Source organism: Perca flavescens, chromosome 4, assembly GCF_004354835.1.
Source record: "Perca flavescens isolate YP-PL-M2 chromosome 4, PFLA_1.0, whole genome shotgun sequence".
NCBI classification, from domain to species: Eukaryota; Metazoa; Chordata; class Actinopteri; order Perciformes; family Percidae; genus Perca; species Perca flavescens.
The window spans coordinates 6,323,129-6,344,986 of NC_041334.1; the positions used below are offsets into that span (position 1 = coordinate 6,323,129).

General features: G+C 41.0%; 1 protein-coding gene across 1 annotated transcript; it reads left to right on the forward strand.

Annotated features, from left to right (window-relative positions):
- The first annotated feature begins 367 nt into the window (after nt 1–367).
- On the forward strand, nt 368–21,485 carry nampt2 (nicotinamide phosphoribosyltransferase 2). Its single transcript, XM_028576304.1, has 11 exons — nt 368–744; nt 7,601–7,736; nt 9,708–9,811; nt 9,903–10,031; nt 10,782–10,940; nt 12,926–13,056; nt 14,420–14,645; nt 15,620–15,739; nt 19,026–19,166; nt 19,766–19,891; nt 21,156–21,485. The coding sequence occupies exons 1-11, from the start codon at nt 697–699 to the stop codon at nt 21,312–21,314; spliced, it is 1,479 nt and encodes a 492-aa protein (XP_028432105.1). The 5' UTR covers nt 368–696; the 3' UTR covers nt 21,315–21,485.
- The last annotated feature ends 373 nt before the right edge of the window (nt 21,486–21,858 follow it).

Consider the following 21,858-nt stretch of genomic DNA (forward strand, 5'->3'; position numbering starts at 1 on the left):
TTATATGGAAAAGCTTCCCCCCTCCTGTTTAATTTTAGTAAATGTTTTAGTTTAAATTAATTATTCGCAATTTATTTGATATTCATTTACATTTATTTGACTTATATTCAAATTTCAAAATAAAGATTCACAACCGGCCTGGTTGCAGTTTGAGGTGTCTTTAGCAGTTTTACATCCATGACGGTGGACTATGGTGGGGAAATCCTTTTTCAGGGGGATGCTTCGTTGCAATACCGCGAGAGGCCACTGGACAAAAATGGGCTGCAAGGCTGAGCGATCTTCCTGGGGTCCTGAAGATCAGACGTGTGCGTACCGTTGAAAATGTCGGAGTGTTCCTGATCTCCTCCAAAAAGAAACGGTCCTTGAATGCAGCATGACGTACCAAGTCAGAAAGGAGGCGGGATGGTGGACGTGCGCGTGTCTACGGTCCACCCGCCCCTTTACAATAACCCCCAACCATCAAAATGACTAACCTCTGCTAACGTTATTGCTTTGACTGTTTAAGCGGTGCTGTAACGTCTGATCTGAGCTCACTGGAGAAATACAGGGCTTCCAATCAAAAGAATTCGACGTTGAGGTTTATTTTCTCTGCTGCTCGGTCTGGGTCCCCGGGTCGCTCTCTTGTTAACTTGCTACAAAGACACTGAAGTGACATTTACGTTAATTCATTCATCCACAACAACAACAACAACAGCAATGGCAGCACAGGATTTTAATTTATTGCTTGCGACGGATTCTTATAAGGTGAGTGGAGCCGTATCCTTGTCCCCCATTTGTTCTGTTGTGTGGGTTTTCCTGATTAAATGTGTTTATTTTGGGACACAGTTCGCTAACCTTAACGTTCACCTTCCGCGCACTGTTTCAGTTACAAACCCTTGCGCATCACGAGTGACGTTAGCCGATAATTTAATGTTTTGGCTGTGCTACAGCGTTGGAACGTTAGCTAGCTAGTAGTAGCAGTAGTGTGTTTAAAACTGAAAGTATAAGGCACCAGCAGTAGTTATACCTATCCTAGCTAACGTGTAACGTTGGCGCTGTGCTCTTGTTCTCTTAGAGTCCCAGCGCCGTAGACTACGCATTTAATCAAAGTTTTAATCCATGAAACCTTATCTGAGAACATATGACTTGGCAAGGAATGGGGATCTGTAACGTTAGACATTTTTTTTTACCGATGCCAATGTAATGTAAGTTTCGTTATCATCACCATACCTTAACTATTCCTCACATTTTACCATATTACTGAGTATAAACGAGTTTTTCTAAACAGGTTTTGGTCTAACGTTAACCAAGCTTTGTCATAGCGTCAGTGTAAAATAGAAAAATACAGACTATTTTTAATTTAGTCATATTTGCTCAAAGAATCCATAAACAAGATAATTTGGTGCTGCGTGCATTGCCAGATATACCAGGAGCACGCGCAGGGGCTCAGAATGGCAAGGGGCCCTAAAAACTGAATTGAATGTCCTGACATGTGACTCTGTGCATTCTAACGTATAGTCAGTCACCCACACCTTTCCACAACATTGCAGTGGAGTTATTTTCTCACAGAGCCCAACCTTTTATTGTATGTCAGCGCATTGTTTGGGCAGGCTGTGTTGGTATAGCTTCTTGCTCAGCTCAGTAGAGATACATGTCAGACGTCACTGTTAGATGTCAGTTTTCACTATTTTTCACTGTCCATTTTCGTTTCAGTTTTATTTATACCATAATAACCCAGCTGGTGTCAGACAAACAATAGAAAACGAAACCAGTGGAACCGGTAACATCGTCCCTCCCATATTAAATGAACAGCCTGTATGGGAAAGTAGAACATTTGAAGTACTTGTGCCCAATTACTGATCCAGAGCCTAACTTTTGATGAAAACTCAGCGAGCATTTTAAAGCGAGCCAAACAGTGATTGTTTTTATTCAGGAATTCGAGGAGCTTTGGAATTAGCCAACATATACCTGAAGTGGCGTACAGAAGCCTGGTTGAAAGCATTTTGTCATTTATCATTACAGTGTGGTATCAGTGGTTGATGTATAGACTGTAGAAGTGAAGCCAAAACATCTGGATCGCCCCCTGGTGACTGGTCAGCATAGGTCATAAGCCCCGCCCCCCTCCACGTTAGCTGATGGTACATGGACCAAAAAAGAAAAATCAAAATACACTTCAATTACATTCCTTCCCAAAGATGGGATGTTCTGATGTTTGTTCAAGTGTTAATTTTTCTCATCGGTTTGGTTTATATTAGTTAGCTTATTTGATGCTATTAAAAACAGGGTGAAAACTCATGATTGACAGCTGTGATTGGTGGGCGATTGGTCGGGCGGGTGTATCTGCATGACTTGGATGCCGCGGCTCCACTCCCCGAACACTACTGCGCAGACTATGGCTCCAAGATTACAAGATGGTGTCACCCATATCCGGGATATTTTGGCTTCACTTTTGTACAGAGGGGAGGAAGTGGAGACACTTTGTCCGTCTTTATATACAGTACAGTCTACGCATGGTACCGCTACTTAAGAGAGAGCACAAACAAGCTCATCGAAATTGTTAACACTGCACAGAAGTCACAAAAACAACTTTGCAATATACAGTATCTGACTGTGCTCTTCACAGAAAGGCTAAACGTATACAGTAACATCCTCTACACTCAGAGTTTGAGCTGCTTCAGTCTGACACAGAATGGCTGCATACGAAAACAGGTGTTATTTTATTAGATTTATCATTAGATATTTAGATTGATTAGATTTCCTAACTTATTTGCTGCTACCTGCCCATTTGCTATTTAATATTCATGTTTTTAATGGTTTGTTGTGCAAATTTCTACTGAGGTGGACAACAAAGTCAATCGAATCCGCACAAACTGTGTTGTTGAGATTAAAATATAATTTGTGTGTCAACGTAACCACCGGGGCCCACGCCACCTAAGTTAGTATTACCAGAACCACCGGCATGTCCACTGTCCGCCTGCTATCCATGTGTACTTTGGAGTATACACGGCCCTTTACATTTCAGGGCCATTTCAGAATTAACACACAGGGACTTAGGAAGTCTTGATCCAGGCTGTGAACGTTGTATTAAATGCTTAAAGACTTGGCACTGAATTACACTCTATCCTTTGTGTGGGGAAGAATAGAAAGGTTACAGTGTAAGTATTAAGTAAAAGTTCTTCTGGATACATAAAGATAGTTTTGTGGTGAAGGTTGAAACTCTGTGTTTTCTCTAGGTATGTGGAAGACTTGGTGCCTTTATTTAACGGGGGGGAGATAATAAATAAATAACACTCAAAAGCTTAAAGACAAAACTTAAAAAGTCCACTGGGGACCGACTACAGCCATTCCATCTGAGAAAAGTCATTTAGTTAGTTTTGATGCTCATATTCACTTTATGTTGCCCAAAACTGCACCTACGCCTTATAATAGAAGGGGAAACCCTGAAACTGTCACTATTGCATGCATAGAACTATAATAATAGAACATAAATGTTGACGTGCAAGCCGCGGTGTGATTCATTGCAGTGTAATGCCAGTGAGGCACGCCTTTTTTCCTACATTGCAGTAGAGTTTCGTTTATCACAGAGCCCAACCTTTTCTTGGCTGTTTTTAAGCTTTCAGTTTCATTTCAGTCTATTCCTAACCTAAATCCAGTTGTGAGTCAGTGCACTGCTTGGGCAGCCTGTGTTGGTATAGTAGCTTATGCTCAGCCCAGTAGAGTTAAATGTCAGATGTCACTGTTAGATGTCATTCAAAGGTTTGCACTGCAGCCAAATGGCAAAGGTCTGGATGATGACTAACTGGTCTTTTTATTAGCGCCAACCACTTCTGAAAACAAGTCTAAAGCAGCGGCGCAACCAAGACAATTCCTTTTAATGTTTCTGTCATCCCAATTCAAAAAATAATAGAATCTGATTTGGTACGTTGTGTGATCAGCTCATTTGAAAGACCACTGGGTTAACCGGGTTTACAGGGCAGCACTTTATATGATTCAATTTGATTCATTTGTCATTGAAAGTGAGTAATTAGTGTTTAGTAATTACCTCTAATTTGCATGACATATAACGTCACGCGAATTAACCAACCATTCAGCATTTTGCAATATTATTGCAAATGCAATTAATCGTTCAGCCCTATTTGGGACCGTTGTAAAATTGCAATACCAACTATTTCAATCTTTAATACCTGTTTTTGCTGTTCAACATAGAAATCTCAAACTTCCATTATAGAGAGGGAGAGCCATTAAACATTTCAAACTTGTAAATGAAGATAATGTTATAAATACATTTGTTTAAAAATTAAAGATATGGAGCATTGCAGTTGACCAATGTACAGTATATGGTGTTAAGTGGCGTGATAGCATCCAAAAACCTACTGATTTCTGAGCCATTTGTCAGTCATTGAACGTAATCTCACCCCCCAGAGGCCATCAGTCCCCACCCGGGTTTCGGTCATGGTGCAACACTAAATGTAGATAAACCAAAAAAATAAATCAACCACACAAAACTAAAACCTAGAAAACATTTTACATACATAACTTTTACTTTTACTTTTACTTTAACTAGGACAGAAACTGTTCAGAACATGTTTTTTTTTCCTTCCCATGAGCCCTTGCACCGCGACAGCGCAGATCAGTTCAAATGACCACATACATTTTTTATTATTTCTTAACAGGTCTCGCACAGCTGGGGCAAAGGCTGTTAAGTTGAGGTTTGCTTGGACGGTTCCAGTCCTACGTAGTATTTAATGATGCATTGCATACTTGCATGGCTGAATGGGCTGTTTCACAATGTAAGAGCTTTGTAACTTTTGGGATGATGTCTGAGACATATTAGAGGTGATTTGATGTCCATATGTTCCGAAATGACAAACATATTGAAATGACAACCTATAAATCTGCATTTGTTACAAAACAATCACTGATATTGATATGGCATTTTAAAGTTTTTTTTTCCACAAAGTTGAAGCTGTGAGAGGTTGTCTGAGAAATGTAGGAGGTGATTTGTTCTCAGTAAATTCATGAATGAAAAACCTATTGAAGTGCTAACTTCTAAATGTGCATTTTTTTTACACAATAGGTCACAGAAGATGATAAAGGCTTTGCTAACGACTTTTTCGAAAATTAACAGCTGTGAAAGTTGTGAGGATGTCTGAGGCATAGTGCAGGTGGTTTGATGTCAATATATTCAGAAAGGGAAAACCTATTAAAATTATAACCTTTAAATGTGCATTAAATAGCCAACAGATGAGTGATATTGATAAGGTATTTCCAAAGGATTTTTTTTCACAAACTAATGGCTGTGAAAGTTGTGAGAAGATGTCCGAGGCATATTACAGGTGGTTTGATGTCAGTATATTCAGAAAGGAAAAACCTATTAAAATGATAACCTTTTAATATGCATTAAATAGCCAACATATCATGGATATTGATAAGGTATTTCCAAAGGATTTTTTTCACAAACTAATAGCTGTGAAAGTTGTGAGAAGATGTCCGAGACATATTACAGGCAGTTTGATGTCAATAGATTCATTAATGAAAAACCTATTAAAATGATAACCTTTAAATATGCATTTTATAGACAATAGGTTACTGATGAGGATGCTAAAAAGTCTTTTGCACAAACTAACAGCTGTGAAAGTTGACATGCTAAATATTCACAAATGCTAAACATGTTGAAATAACCTTTACATATTAATTTTACACAATACGTCGCTAACAATGATAATGGATTTTCAAAAGTTTTTTTTGTAACAGAACTTACAGCTGTGTAAGCTGTGGGAGGATGTTACCATTTACTAGCCTCCCTTGTGTTTATTTCATACATCATTGTGTTACTGCACTTGTCCTCTCTGTCCTGCTCTCTGTTCTCCTCTCGTTCCTCATGGTCAGATTTGTCTCTGGTTTCCTCTTTATAATATTTTGCCCTTCTTCTTCTTCTTCTACTTCTTCAAATTCTTCTTCCTTTTCTCTTTTACTGGTCTGTCTCTCACTGTTCTGTCTGACTTGTTTTCTGTGGAGGAGGTATCAGGAGGTAGATTAGACTTTATGGGTTACATCACATTATGCCGCTTGAAGATCATTTTGAATGTTGCATTAATGATCATCACAATTAGCATGCACTTAAAAAAAAAAGCTAATAAAACAAAGAACAGAATCACACCCAAGGTCTTCCATAAAGTCTAATATGCTATTCTTCAGATACACACATGGACATGCTTCAAAAATGATTTTTTTTTCCACAACAGGTTACTGATGATGAAAGTGATAACTTATTTTAAAGGGTTTTTTTTTTCCACAAACTAATAGCTGTGAAAGTTGTGAGAGTATGTCTGAAACATATAAGAGGTGATTTGATGTCAATATATTCAAAAATGAGAAAATTACAATCTTGAAATGTGCACAAACCATTATTTGCTGTATTTTTTTTTTTTTTCAAATTTAAAAGTTTATTTCTACTAACTTAGGTTAGTAGATGGTTAGATGTTTTGTTTCCAGTTTGCAACCTCTACTTCTTCTTCTCTGTTTACTGGCAGGATGCAGCCATCCATAGCCTATAGCAACAACTTCTGACCAAACAAAGCTGCAGTCTAGTTTATTCACTCCAAACCAGTTGATGGAAACATGTTCGATTATTAGCGTATCTATTTTTTTTTGTTGTTGCGATATTTCAAAAGTTTGGGGGGGGTGGGGGGAGTGTTAAAATGCTATCCGAAGAATTGTTAAGTACAGTATACTGACACCTTTTTTCACTACCTAAATGCATGATGGGAATGCCTGTATCAAAAAACGAAAAAAATAAATTTGTTTTACACTATCAATACATTTTAATCAAAACTCAAGTCCATGTCCCTGGAACACTGTAAGCATACAGGCACACTACTTAACGCAGAACGTATTCTTTTATTTCTCTAAAAAAAAAAAAAAAAAGTTCAAGTCCCTGTACGGACCGAATTACAGAGTGTGGACTGGTAGCTGGAGAGATGCCAGTTCACCTCCTGGGCACTGCCATGGTGCCCTTCAGCAAGGCACCAACCCCCACAGGACTAATCTTAATGTTGCTTCTGGTATAGACACCGCTTGTTCTGGAGTTTTCCATGTTTGGTAACTTGGGTAAGTTGGTGAGTGTGTTCTCGGTGTTAGTCAGAGGAAAAGGAGAAGGAGCTGAAATAGGAGGCAGGATGAGCCAGAAGAATGTAGAGTGAATGCCTCTTGAAGCGATTTCTCCCAGTGACTGACTGGCTGTTGCTTTTGATTATTCAATTAGTGCTGCAGGAGCACAAAGAGAGACTTGTGCTTTAAGCTGTCATCATTTCTCCCCACGTGGATCCAGGAAACATGGTTACTGTATAGGCACGCATCGCGTTGAGCACACAATCCTACGCTTTCCAGCTGGTCATTGGTGTGCTTACTGGCGTTTCGTTTCATGCTACTTCACAATACAACTCTGCCTGGCGTCATAAGATCAGAAAGTGGTAAATTAACATTAGCCATACCAGGGGTGATTATTAGAATTACATTATAACATGTTTTTTGTTGTTGTGATTAACTTTGTTTTTTCTTTTTTTACATACAATACGTGCAACTTGCAACTTGTGACGTGTGTCTGTTTCTTGTCTTTCAGATCACACACTACAAACAGTATCCTCCAAATGTCAGCAAAATCTACTCCTACTTTGAGTGCAGACGCAAGAAAGCCTCCCAGTTCAGTGAAGTGGTGTTCTTCGGTCTTCAGTATCTGCTGAAGAAGTACCTCATAGGTACATTTGCATCCTCCCCTATGATCTAAGAAATGGATTGACAGAAAATTGTTAAAGGAGAAAATTGGGGAGTGGAGGGCCTTGTAATAAAACTGATGTACACACAGGAAGCTGTCAACACTAACGTTGCCTAAGTGAATACAGCGTTTATTTCCTTTTAAGCAACAGTTTGCTTTATATGCAGTCGTATCTCAAAAGCATCATATGTCCTACAAGTACATGCAAGATATGGTGCTGGTGTCCTTTCTCTCACAGAAAGTCTTTGAATCAGAAGAAAACCTGTTTTACTACTGTGATTTCTGTTCAGCGTACAGATATCACACACGGATAGCTAATGAACAATTTCATACATTTTGCAATATGCATCTCACATCACATTTTTACTCACTGTGACCACTACTTTGTCATTACTAAACAGTGTGCCAAAATATGAACAATAATGTCACCGTCAGTGGGCTTATTTGCTAGCTAACCCTACGCTAAGGAAAAATCCAGCACATAGACGGTACCTTAGAAAAACGTTACCTGAAACAGGTGATTTAACGTCACCGCACATTTTACACACTGCTTAGCAACAAAGCAAAATGCTGAGGGAACATTACTACGTTGGTTTTGAGCTGCATGCATCCCCACTAACCTGGAAAAGGTTTTAAAACGGTAACGTAACGTTAATACAGCGTGTCGGGGGGGAATGCAACGTCTCCTGCAGCGGGTAGTCCAAGGCAGCGTAGTCTATATCTACGATGTTCCACTTCTGGGATTGCTCCGTTGCCGCAGGATATTCCGCCGGATGTCCCTCTTTTTGGCCGGATGTCCATCACCTTCCTCTCTATTTGTGTTGGCGTTCTAAACTCTGGTGGATTTCTGAGGACTATGGTTAACTGCTCCTCAGATCTCCGCAGGGTAAATCCAGACAGCTAGCTAGACTATCTGTCCAATCTGAGTTTTCTGTTGCACGACTAAAACAACTTTTGAAAGTACACGTGTTCCACCAAAATGTTCCTTCCCGAGGCTATTTTGCAGAGGCACGATTGGGATTGGTTTAAAGAAATGCCAATAAACCAGAGCACGTTTTTCTCCCATCCCAGAATGCAGTGTGGACTCGCCACAACGCTGTGGAGGAAGGTCTGAAAATGCGAGACTAGAGGCAGAGGGACCGCAGCGTTCGCTAACGTTAGCTTCTTGTCTCACCTGGGGTCTGATAAACAGTTAGGGTTCAATTAATCAAAGTCAGTGTCCATAACGCTATTCTCAAAGCTATTGTAGCTTTCATATTTCACGGGACCCGCGTGATGATGATGATGATGATGATGATGATAATAATAAACATTTGCATAACGCAAGCCTATTTGTCCACTCCTCATGTTTGTAAGAGAATGTGGGATTAATTGCGAGTTAAAATGCCCTGGACATCCACACAGGTGTGGCTGATTGGGCCTCTTCCCAGGAATGTGTGGGTGTGTTTGGACTCTCTCGTTAGCTTTGTTGCACCATTTAGGGAAGGACAAATTACAGCTTTACCATTTGTTTTTGGTAGAAAAGATTTGTAGCCTGAATTCCCATCTGAGCTCCGGGCCCCACCTTCAACCTGAGCAGAGGTCTAATCAGCCAGAATAACTTAAATCACCTGCGTGGGTGTTTGGGTGTTACTAATTGACGATTTTATCGTAGCGCAGGCTAGGCAATTTCCCGGCTGTTCAGCGTTTGTATTTCCGGCATGTGACTGCATCTGTAGTAATTTAGTTTTGCGGTGGGCTAGGGGTTAAGGAAGCAAGCTTGGGTTCCAGAGGTCGCCGGTTCAATCCCCAGATTGGCAGGATAAAATCTGTCCCTCCCTCATTACCACCACGGAGGTGCCCCTTAAGCAAGGCCCTTAACCCCCAACTGCTCCAAGTAATGTGTAACTCTGTGAATGTGACAGGTTGTCATTGCAAAGGAGAAATTGTTCACAATTTTCACAATTTTCCACAGGCCAAGTGGTCACAGAGGAGAAGATTCAGGAGGCCAAGCTCTTCTACCAGATGCACTTCAGACAGGCTGTGTTCGATGAGGAAAGCTGGAGGAAAATCCTGGAGGTATGCTAAGAGACTTTGAGCTGTCAGTCCGTCTCGACAGAGTCATCTCCCTGTATTTCATCTGAAGTAAATGTGCTTGTTACTGTGTCAGAAACACGATGGCCGTCTTCCTATCCGGATCAAAGCTGTCCCTGAGGGTAGGATTATCCCGAGAGGCAACGTGCTCTTCACCGTGGAAAACACTGATCCCGAATTCTACTGGCTCACCAACTACATTGAGGTAAACCCAGAAATGTGTGATGGGCTGTGAAAAGTTTAACAACATTATCAATCCTTCCAGAAAAATGTGGAGTTTCTTTGTGATTGTTGCGGGCAAAAATCCTTGATTATGCGGCATGTTGTCTTAAAAATGCAATAGAATATGCGAGATATTCGAGATAGTCACGTAATTACGTCACTTCATAACATTCCCATGGTAACAGGGGAAAATGGCTGCTCTTGTGTAAAGTAAACGCTACATTTTTCAACTTTCTGCTAAGATATGTGACTTTTTTTTTGCAACAAAAATGCGGGGATTATGAAATGATGCAAGCCCCGCACATTTTGCGCGGAAATCGGCAATTTATGTGGCGAAAGTGCGGCGTAATTGCAAAAAATGCGGCAATGCAGCAAGCGAGACAAAAAAATTATGTAAGTTGGCTCACATGTCCATAAATAGGAGTGCCTCTTCACTCTTTCTCTCTCCCTCCTCAAGGTTGCTTGGTTTGTTTCCACTTTGGGTTGAGTTACGTTTGCGTTCTAACATTGCTACACCTACACACATCCATACACTACACACATTACTGACAAACTGATGGCACGTTTACCTTTGTCTCCACATTTTGTCATAACTTTGAGCCTGGTCATGACATGGGAAGTTAACAAAGGGCGAGGCTGTTGCCCAGCAATGGAATTCCATTGAAAATGTCTATAACCTCCCAACCCCATTTTTGTGTTCTCTTTTCTCCCCACACCCATCTGCTGACTGCAGACCATGCTGGTCCAGATGTGGTATCCCATCACAGTAGCCACCATATCCAGGGAGTTTAAGAAGATCCTGGCCAAGCACCTGAAGGCCACCTCGGGGAGCCTGGAAGGTCTGGACCTGAAGCTGCATGACTTTGGCTACAGAGGAGTCTCCTCACAGGAGGTCAGCAACCCTTTGTTTCCCTGCTTTGATTTAGTGAGAGCTAAACCAGCTTTGAGGTTGAGAAAGCCAATGGCGTTTCTCATTCTATTTCTGACTCTTGCCGCCACTGATGTTGTACTGTATCACAAGCACTACCCTTGCACTAAAAAATAAAAGTCTTCATTAACACTGTAACTATGGCTAAGGATTAGAGAATCTCCTAAATTCCTTAAAATTCGTTGTGTAATTGGTTTGTGTTTTGACGGAAGATTGAAAATGGGATCTCTGCTTTGCGGTACAGCGTTGTCATGCTGATGTAAATGATTGCATGACATCTCACTGGTCACGTTGCTGATTAAAGGAACAAAGGTTAGATTAAGAGAACTCCGTGAAAGTCAGAGGGAAAGTCTTACATAATAAGCTGGAATGTGAGTTCAGTTTTTAATCTCTTGTACAACTGAGCCACTGAGTTGGTGAAGGGGTTTCATGGTAAGAGGATTCTCATAGGTCCCACCTTTTTAAACCAGGCAGCAGCAGTGTGTTTATGCAGGGTACACGCGGGGTCTTGTTATGTGCGTCTTAGTCTATATCCTTTGCGTTCCACTTCCGGGATTGCTCCGGTGCTGCAGGAAATTCCGCAGCATGCACGTATTTTCCGTTTCATTCCACTTTCTTTGTATTGGAATTTTAAATTCTGTTGATTTTACGAGGACTATTGTTGACTGCTACTTAGGTCTCTGCATGGTAAATCCAGACAGCTAGCTAGACTATCTGTCCAATCTGAGTTTTCTCTGGCGCGACTATTTTGCAGCGGCTCTGTGCAGAGTTTAGCACCGGCCAAGACAATTTGTGATTGGTAGGAAATGCCATTAAGCCAGAGCACGTTTTCCTCCCATTCCCGAATGCTGTATGGAGTGGCCAGACCCTCCTTCAGCATGCTTTGGAGGAGGGTCTATGTGCGTCTGTATAAGAGAATAACTCTAGCTGGGCTGAATGTAGTGAATCAGCAGTGTTACTGACAGAATCAGTAGCTTTTTACATTGAAGCTCCTCTCACTGGTAACTTAAAGCACCTTTATTAGCTTAGCTTAGCCCTGATGGCGATGATGTTGTTATGGATATTTCCTGACCTATCCATAGATACTCAATAATTGAACACAAAAGCGCAGAGAGATAGTTAAGGTGATATATTGTAAGTATTTGATTTGATCAATCACACGGAAGCCACCAGGAAAAACACCAAGGTCTTATCAGTTCAGTTTTTCCTAGGGTCTCCCAAAGAATTATATTGCATACATAAGGATTTTATACTTGTTACAGCACAAGACGTTTATGCTCCTAGGCAGCAGCCAAATTGATAGGTTTCTCCAAAACAGCCATGCTCAATAACCAATGACAAGCTTTTTGCATGTCTCTGTACAATTTCACATATTTAGCTTTTCCTTTAATGGTCTTCAGACTTGCTGTCTCCTTGACCAGTGACAGGCTGACATCAGTTGACAAACAGATTTCTATAATGGTCCCAAGCTATAGCTCAGGAATGTACCTACACCTGTCCCAGTAGGCAAAGACCTCTGCATTCCAATTACACAGTTCAGAAAACAGTGAGACAGTTTTTAAAATAGTGCATACCGAAAATGTTCAAATGTTAATTAATAAAACTTGATGAATCTTAATTTATTTATCACTGTCATTCGTAAGAATTGTGAATATGTAAAGATTATGTCAGGTGGGTGTAAAGTAACAAAAAAGTGTCTGTGACTTTGCATTCACCGTAATGGAACTCTCATACTGCCAATAATGTTTTTTTGTAATTTTACACCAACCCAACATCATTCCCCCTGGTCTAGCATGAATGAATCAGCATTCAGGATGTGATAACCCCCGTTACACATCGGCGGTTGCTGGAATTATGAACCTTTTTGAACTGTGCCTGGGTTTGAACCGAACTCGCAGAAACCATGTTAACAGCATTGTGACTGATTCATTTCCACCTCTCGTCTCCAGTCTGCAGCGCTGGGAGGAGCAGCTCACCTGGTTAACTTCTGCAGTACAGACACAGTAGCTGGGCTGCTGATGGCCCAGCGCTACTATGGCTGCCCCATGGCCGGCTTCTCCATCCCAGCAGCAGAGCACAGGTAGAACACACAAGCAGATGCACGCACACAAACACACACACACACACTCACACTCACTCACATATACACTCTCTCTCTCTCACACATACATACACACACATAGATATACATGTACATTTGTGAAAAAAGGTAAAATAAAAGTTAATTTATGGAACAGCTGCAGTGAAGAGATGAAATCAAGTACAACCATGAGCAATTTAAAAGCTTTATTAAAATAAATATATTGAATGGGTACGAGAAGGACTTAAGCTGATTTTATTATGTACTGACTGTATAGTTCTTGGGATTATATATTATGTCTAGTTTGAGTACCGTAGTTTATTATTCGGTTTGATGTGACTGACAGATGAAAAATTGACACCCGTAGGTGAGAACCAAATGTGTATATGTACAGTATGCATGTGTGTGTATATGGGTATGCATATGTATATGTGCGTGTAAGTATATATAGATGCATGTATGTGTATGTATACATACATATATAAACAAGTAAAGAATTAAATTGTTTGTATACAAGCATCAAAGTAGAAAAAGCAGGTACACAACTTCTTCCTACTCCTTTTTGAACATGGGAATCCTTATTTCAATCATTTACAATACTTTTGAAAGACACGTTTGTGGAGTATTTAGTTTTTGTTGGTTTTTCTTGCTTGTGCTGAAATGTACCTTTTTTTTTATTTTATATTTAACATGTTCAAAATAAGCTAAACTTCTGCTACTACTAAATCACGGATTAGAATGTTTACGTCATAATTGTAGTCTGTGGGAACATCATAATCGATAAGAGCGAGATCCTGCGTGCATCTTCTTGTTTTGTCTTCTTTTAATATAGTCTGCAACATTTCAGTAGTCAATGAATTGTGAGGAAACTCCATCAGGGGTTATATGTTCAAATGTTAGAACCAGTTAGAGCTATAACAATTCAAAATTTTACTGTAGAGTTAATTGTCTGTTAATTGTCAATATAATTGTCTGTTTCGGTCAAATAAAAACAAAAAAAAATAAATATATTCATGTATTACTTTTGCAAACAAATTAAAGTTTTGACTGAATCCGAATCTTTTGGTTATATATCACTGTCATGTGACCTAGATAATGTAATAACACAGGTACCCAGCCTATGATGTAAACCACACCTCTTTATTATCATAAAACATATATATATGATATTTTCTTCTTAAATGAACATAAAACTGACAATTACCATCAACAGGCATATGCCTTAGGACCTTAGCTAATGTTAGCAAGTAATTGTAAAAGGAATTGCGATTAGAGAATGATGTAATAATTGTTACAGGCCTACGTAGAACCAGTATAAATATCTCATTGCTTCCTTCCTTCCTTCCTTCCTTCCTGCGATCAGCACCATCATCTCCTGGGGGCGGGGCCGGGAGAAGGAGGCGTTTGAGCGAGTCCTGGACCAGTTCTCCTCGGGGCCCGTGTCCGTGGTCAGCGACAGCTACGACATCTTTAATGCCTGCAAACACATCTGGGGAGATAAGCTGAAGGAGCGAGTCATGGAGCGCAGCCAGGACTCGTGTCTGGTCATCCGGCCCGATTCCGGAGACCCCGCAGAGACTCTCATTGAGGTGAATAACCGCACTGGATCAGTCAGCGTTGTTCCAAAACTTTTTAAATCTATTTCATTTATATTAATCTAATATTTTCAACTAATCGCTATCATTGATTGTGCAACCCTAATTTTAACTTGATTTTTTATCTTGATCCTTTGTATTGATTAATAGTAGACGATTTGATGTAGAATAAAGGTCCCATGACATGGTGCTCTTTGGATGATTTTTATATAGACCTTAGTGGTCCCCTAATACTGTATCTGAAGTCTCTTTTATATAGACCTTAGTGGTCCCCTAATACTGTATCTGAAGTCTCTTTTATATAGACCTTAGTGGTCCCCTAATACTGTATCTGAAGTCTCTTTTATATAGGCCTTAGTGGTCCCCTAATACTGTATCTGAAGTCTCTTTTTATATAGACCTTAGTGGTCCCCAAATACTGTATCTGAAGTCTCTTTTATATAGACCTTAGTGGTCCCCTAATACTGTATCTGAAGTCTCTTTCCCGAAATTCAGCCTTGATGCAGAATTACAGCCACTAGAGCCAGTCCCACAATGAGCTTTCCTTAGGATGTGCCATTTCTGTGTCTGTAGCTATTGAGGAGGAGAGAGGGGGGGCAAGGTGGAGGGTGGGGGTGTGGCCTTGACCAACTGCCACTTTGCTCGTTTGAAAGCCATGATGTCTCTCTCTCATGGGTGGGCCAAATTCTCTGGGCGGGCAAAGAATTTGGGCCCATCTGAGCTTTCATTTTCTCAAAGGCAGAGCAGGATACCCAGGGCTCGGTTTACACCTGTCACCATTTCTAGCCACTGGGGGACCATAGACAGGCTAGGGGAATGCATATTAATGTTAAAAAACCTCATAAAGTGAAATTTTCATGCCATGGGACCTTTAACTGAGGTTGTAAGATGTTCAGGCTGCTCCAATTTAACATGGCTGATGTATGAATCCAACTCTAAAAATAAAATCATTGGAATGCCACTTGTAGGTCATCAAGATTCTGGAGGAGTGTTTTGGCTGCTCTCTGAACTCCATGGGATACAAGGTCCTGCCTTCCTATCTGCGGATTATTCAGGGAGACGGCATTGACCTGTGCTCGGTGGACGAGGTGAGAAAAAGTTTGGTTGTTGTACTGGTAGGTACTTTTTTTTTTTTTTTTTAGTATCCCCTCCGTCAAGGTTCCAAACGAGCGGAGGCAGCACCAAAAGGTGACGTGAAAACCTGCAGACTACTGATTGGTCAGAGAGAATCGTCACTAATCACTGCGTCATCATTGCTAGCGATAGACGGGGGTGTGTGCTGAGCAAACCCGCCATTTTTAAATAGTTTAGCTAGCGGTGTTTTTTTTTTTTTTTTTTTTTTTTTTCGTTTTTTGCTGCCTCCAGCTTCTTTTGAAACAAAATGTGTCTTCTGGCTGTGGAAAAACAACACACCTTCGACGTTCTGTGTGTGTGTGAAGCGTTAGCAACCAGCCACGCTCGCCTCACGCATGAGGCGGTACTAAATCTGCTATGGAAATGGGAGGACGGGGCACCGCGGCTGAGCCAAGCTTTTTTTTAGCAGTTCAAGTCCAATGAATAGCTTGAAATGGTACAAAGGTAGGTGGTGAACTGCCTGAAGTTAAATAAAAAAAAAAAAGTAAGGTTACCCAAAACTTAAAAATAATGTACATTTCAGTATTTTACAAAAACTGCCTTTTTCAGGGAACAAGAAATGGGTTAACAATGTAAAGCTGTTCTGGAGCAATGGAGGTTGATCAAGCTTTGAAAGTTGGTGCTACCAATTCCCACAGGTGTTCCAACTTGTCTGGATTACTTACAAACCTCTCTGTTTGTATAAAAGGATTGTTGGAACACACTGTGGTACCATTATACCCTCCTGAGCATTATTTGAACAGTATTGTACTGCAGAAAGTAGTGTGTTGCTATAAAAATGGTGGGAAAAAGGCAATTAACAATGGAAGAGAGACAGACCATCATAACACTTAAGAATGTTGGTCTTTCCTACAGAGAAATAGCAAAGAAAGTCAAGGTGTCAGTGAGTACAGTATTCTTCACCATCAAAAGGCACTTAGAAACTAGGGGAAACTCTGACAGGAAGAGGTCTGGCAGACCCAAAGCCACGACAAAATCAGAAGACAAGTTTCTGAGAGTCAACAGCTTGCGTGATAGGCGGCTCACAGGACAACCGCTTCAAGCACAGCTTAATAGTGGTCGTAATAAGCAAGACTCTGTTTCAACTCAAAAGAGAAGACTTCGAGCTGCAGGTTTGATAGGTCGAGTTGCAGCAAGAAAGCCATTGCTAAGACATCAGAATAAGAAAATCGCCATCGTCAATGGACTACTGAAGAATGGAAGAAGGTGCTGTGGACTGATGAATCAAAATTTGAAATCTTTGGTTCATCACGCAGGTTTTTTGTACGCCGTCAAGTGAAAGGATGGTTCCTCAGTGTGTGACATCAACTGTTGAACATGGAGGAGGAAGCGTGATGGCCTGGGGCTGTTTTGCTCATTGACATATATATAATGGACCAATAGACCCCATTGCTCTGGACGGAGACCAGTGAAGGCTATTAGAAGCACTTTTCCGGTGATCTCTTGCTTTACTGCGCAGCCTCCAACTGACAGAGACAACGTAAATGTGACGTGAGCAACGTGTCTGAAAGTTGTAAGTGTTCTGGTAGCTGTGACAAGATTTCCAATCTTACAGAGACGGAGAGCGTAGGTATATGTAAGGAGATAACATAAGCACAGGCTAATTATTGCTAACTAACATGCTAGTTAACATTAGTAATTAAACCTAAACAGCTAATGTAAGTCAAAACTGCCTGCGAGCTTCTCCTGTACTATACGGTAATTCCTCTACTGTGCGACAGTAAGTCACTTGGTTATGACACAATCGTTAGCCAATTTTTACAAAAACGTCTGCTACGGAGATACAAGGTAATAGAGCCTTTTATACATTGTCGTGTTTCTTAAGAAATAAACAACGGACAAATAGAGTCTTTAAACGCTTCAGATGTAAAGTTATTTGCAGTCAAGTGACGTAAAAAAAAAAATGGCGGTCAGTGTAATGCTAACAAGAGGTGATCGCTTTGTAGCAACAAAATGGCGCCATCGGAGGTTCGCGTTGTGAAGCGAAGCTTACCCCCTTGGCTTTGCTGGATCCAGGGTTGGTGATTTGTACAGAGTGAAAGGCACCCTGAACCAAAATGGCTACCACAGCATTTTGCAGCGTCATGCAGTACCCTCTGGTATGCGCCTAGTTGGTCAGGGGTTCATCCTACAGCAAGATAATGACCCAAAACATAAGTCCAAGCTATGCCAGAACTACCTTTTAGCAAAAAAGAACAAGATGGTAAGCTTAAAAACATGGAGTGGCCAGCACAGTCACCAGACTTAAACCCCATTGAGCTGGTTTGGGATGAACTGGACAGAAAAGTGAAAGCAAAGCAAGCAACCTACAAGTGCCACACATTCATGGGAACTTCTGCAACAGAGTTGGGAAGAACTTTCTGAAGAATATTTGATTTCCATTGTAGAAAGAATGCCACAAAGTGTGTTCAGCTGTTCTATCTGCCAAAGGGGGCTACTTTGATGAGTCAAAAATTTAGAATACATTTTGGTTTAATTTCAATTAATTATTTGTTCTATTCTTTCATTTCAGAGTACAATAAGGCATTGAACTGCATGAATTTCAATAAAAACCTGGAAGAATTGGGGTGTTCTAAAACTTCTGACCGGTAGTGTATCACTTGGCCAGTGTGAATGCAAATGGCAAAACCGGTTTTGGGGGAGGGTAGTTGGAACTGTTTAGAAGTGGACTGTTCCTCTAACTACCTTACTGTAACTACTTGGTCGGAAAGCAGCTAAAAGACTACACCAATTGTCACTGTTTCACTTTCATTAACAAAGTAAAGTATAGAAGAGCAAGTTTGTTTTCATTTCCAAGTAAATGGCATAGAGCATTTGGTTAATTGGGTTGGTTGGAACCAGTCTGCTCACTTGGTGATAAACTGTGATTGATATAGTCACTGTATCCCCCAGATCTCAGCCCAGAAGTTGATAAGTAAAAATCTGAGTCATATGAATAAGGGCCCAAACTGTTACAGTAAAACAAATAAAAATGTTGTATTTCCCTTTGAAGATGCATTAAAATGGTGGACATTTTTATGATTTATGCTTTACTAAATATCCAAATATAGGCAGGAGTATTTGTCATGGTCCATCAAACAATTATTTAAGTCAACCTTATCCTTTTTTAAAAAACATTTGCAGTTGCCTTGACTATGAGACAGTACATGTTCCGCTGTCTTGCCTCAAGACGTGTGTAATTATAACTCCGGTAAATCAGTGAATTCATTTAAAGCCTCTTTCTCCTTTTGTTTCCTGTAGATTCTTCAGAAGCTGAGTGATGAAGGATGGAGTGCTGAGAACATCTTCTTTGGTTGTGGCAGCGCTCTGCTTCAGAAACTCAACAGAGATACACTCAACTGTGCCTTCAAGTGCAGCTACGTGGAGACCAACGGCAAGGGGGTAAGGTAGAAGGCTTCCTGCTGGACAGGGCCTTGTTTAAGAGGGCTTCAAACTTCATTCACCTTGGTCTCGTCAGTGGAACCATTTGGCAACTTTTTAAAAGTAAACTAACCATTCAGAATCTTATTGGCATCCATTTCGGCGTCTCGCCCCCCCACTCAAAACGTAACGTTAGCCTACTACTCTTTGGCCGGCTCGCAAGCCCAAATAAGTGTGTGCCTGTTGTTTTGTTTCCGGTCTAGCTAGGTCCAGTGTGGTGTTGTAGTTGTTCTAATGTTACTAGTTGTTGCAACAGCACGTGAAAAAAAAACGAACGCCGTTAATAACGCGTTTAACTGAGCGCACTAGTTAGAATGGAATTTTTGCCCAACAAAGTCCAAAATAAAACGTCTACTCCAGGTTTAGTAGTATAAATTGTTACATCCGTAATGAACATGTTGATTAGAAATGAATTTAGAAGAAAATGAATGAATAGACCAAAGACACTTTCTTGCATGGTCCCTGTGAGTAATCCTCACAGAGACTGGGTTTCAATGGGTTTAGGAGCGTTTGGAGCAGACCATTTCACTCCGCTGTGCTTGTGTTCTGTGTTCTTCCAGATGGACGTGTACAAGCAGCCAGTGACCGACCCAACCAAGGGCTCAAAGCGGGGTCAGTTATCACTGAGGAGAAACTCTGATGGCTGCTTAGAGACAATAGAGAGAGGGGCCGGCAAGCCTGAGGAGGTTAGTGCCGGCGTTTTTATTTTATTTTGTCTCTCTCTCTCTCTCTCTCTCTCTCTCTCTCTCTCTCTCTCTCTCTCTCTCCTCTCTCCCTCCCTCCCTCTCCAGGCATTAAATGTGAAATAATACATGACAGCAGGATGAGGGCATGTTTAGCTAATTGGAATATTGTGTAATGTGCACTTGGTAGACAGCCCCATAGGAGAACAGGAGTCTTATTTTTTGATTGCCCAGATGGTATTTTTGAATAGTATTCTGTTGATCATGTGATACCATTTCTCATGTCTCGGCACCGATCTCATGTCTTTGATCGGTTATTGAAAGATCAGCTGTTGACATTTGACCCTATTATACTTTCAGTTTAAAGCTGCTGTTGTGTTTTACAATGTGGTTTAGTGGTTTCTCCAGAAATGTATATTACTTTCGTAAAGTTGGGGGAATCACAAAAGACAAAAAAAAAAAAAAAAAAAAAAAAACGATCAAAATCTGTGGAACAGAGGCCGAGATTAAATACTGAAGCTTGGCTGAATACAGGTACAAATGCAGTGGTACCTTTTTAAAGGAACCTGACTCTGTAGGGTTGTCCATCCATGACGGAGCATCTGCTGTAGTAAAATAGAACATTATAGTTCTCATTTGTGTTGCTAAATAGTGCCAATAAAGATTTGGACATTTCAGCCCCACAGTATCAAATGGAAGACACAGCAGAGATAAGCGGATTCGAGGACTTCTTTCTTATTCCATATAAATGTCCTGAAGAGCACACAACATTTTTAAACTAAATGCTAAATTCCAGACTATTTCTGTCCCTTTTTAAATGTGTTTGACAGTTTTGACATTAAAAGTGATTCTGCACAAAGATTGTTGATATCTGAACTCAACTGCCAAACAAATACAACCATGCCCCTTCAGAAGCTCCGCCCCCCAGATTCACAGAAAAATAACTACTGGCCGGTCGGCCCATTCACCTGCTTCCTCCCCTCCCCCCCCCCCTCTACCATCACCTGAGGCTGCCTGTTGCTGATTGGCTGGCATAGTGTTTTGTGTCTCATGCACTACTTTCTGTTTTGTTTTCCATTTGCTCAGCCAGGGCTGTGTGTGTGTGTATTAACACTGGATTCTTTTTTTCACCGCACACAGAAAATAGACCATGAGGAGATATTCGCTGAATTTGACAAAACGCGTATTGGATTAACATCACTTACTGTACCTTCAAACGTCATCCTCATGTACTTAATGACTCTCTTTGTGGCTCTGGGCTCTCCAGGACCTGCTGGTGACCGTGTTTGAGAACGGCAGTCTGGTGCAGGACTACTCCCTGGAGGAGATCAGGAAGAACGCTCGGCTGCGGGACGAGGAGGTGCCCACCCTGCACAACCGAGAACAGGAGCCGCTGCACAATCACATCATCAACGGGATTCATTAGATCAACCCCCAGAGCCCCTCAGCATAGAGAGAATACTACACACAGAGTTTCAGACAGGGCGCCCTGGCATGCAGACTGCCGTGGTTATGAAAGGCACCCGTCTAAGTATAAACTGAACATGTTGAAGGGGAGTTTAAAGGAACACGCCGACTTATTGGGAATTTAGCTTATTCACCTTAACCCCCAGAGTTAGACAAGTCAATACATATCCTTCTCATCTCCGTGCGTGCTGTAAGGCTGTCTGACGGCTCCAGCGGCATCAGTCCAGCACAGAACATGCAGGTGAATGGTTCCAGCAATCCTACTGCTCCGAATAAGTGACAAAATAACGCCAACATGTTCCTATTTACATGTTGTGATTTATAGAGTCACAGCGTGTACAAAAAACAACGTAACATGAGACACAGCCGTCTTCTAACTGTAAACAAACCGGGAACTATATTCTCAGGCGGAAGAATATAGTACTTGGGCGGAGTGATATGCTCGCAGGAAGCCTGTCTGAGAATATAGTTCCCGGTTTGTTTACTGTTAGAAGATGGCTGTG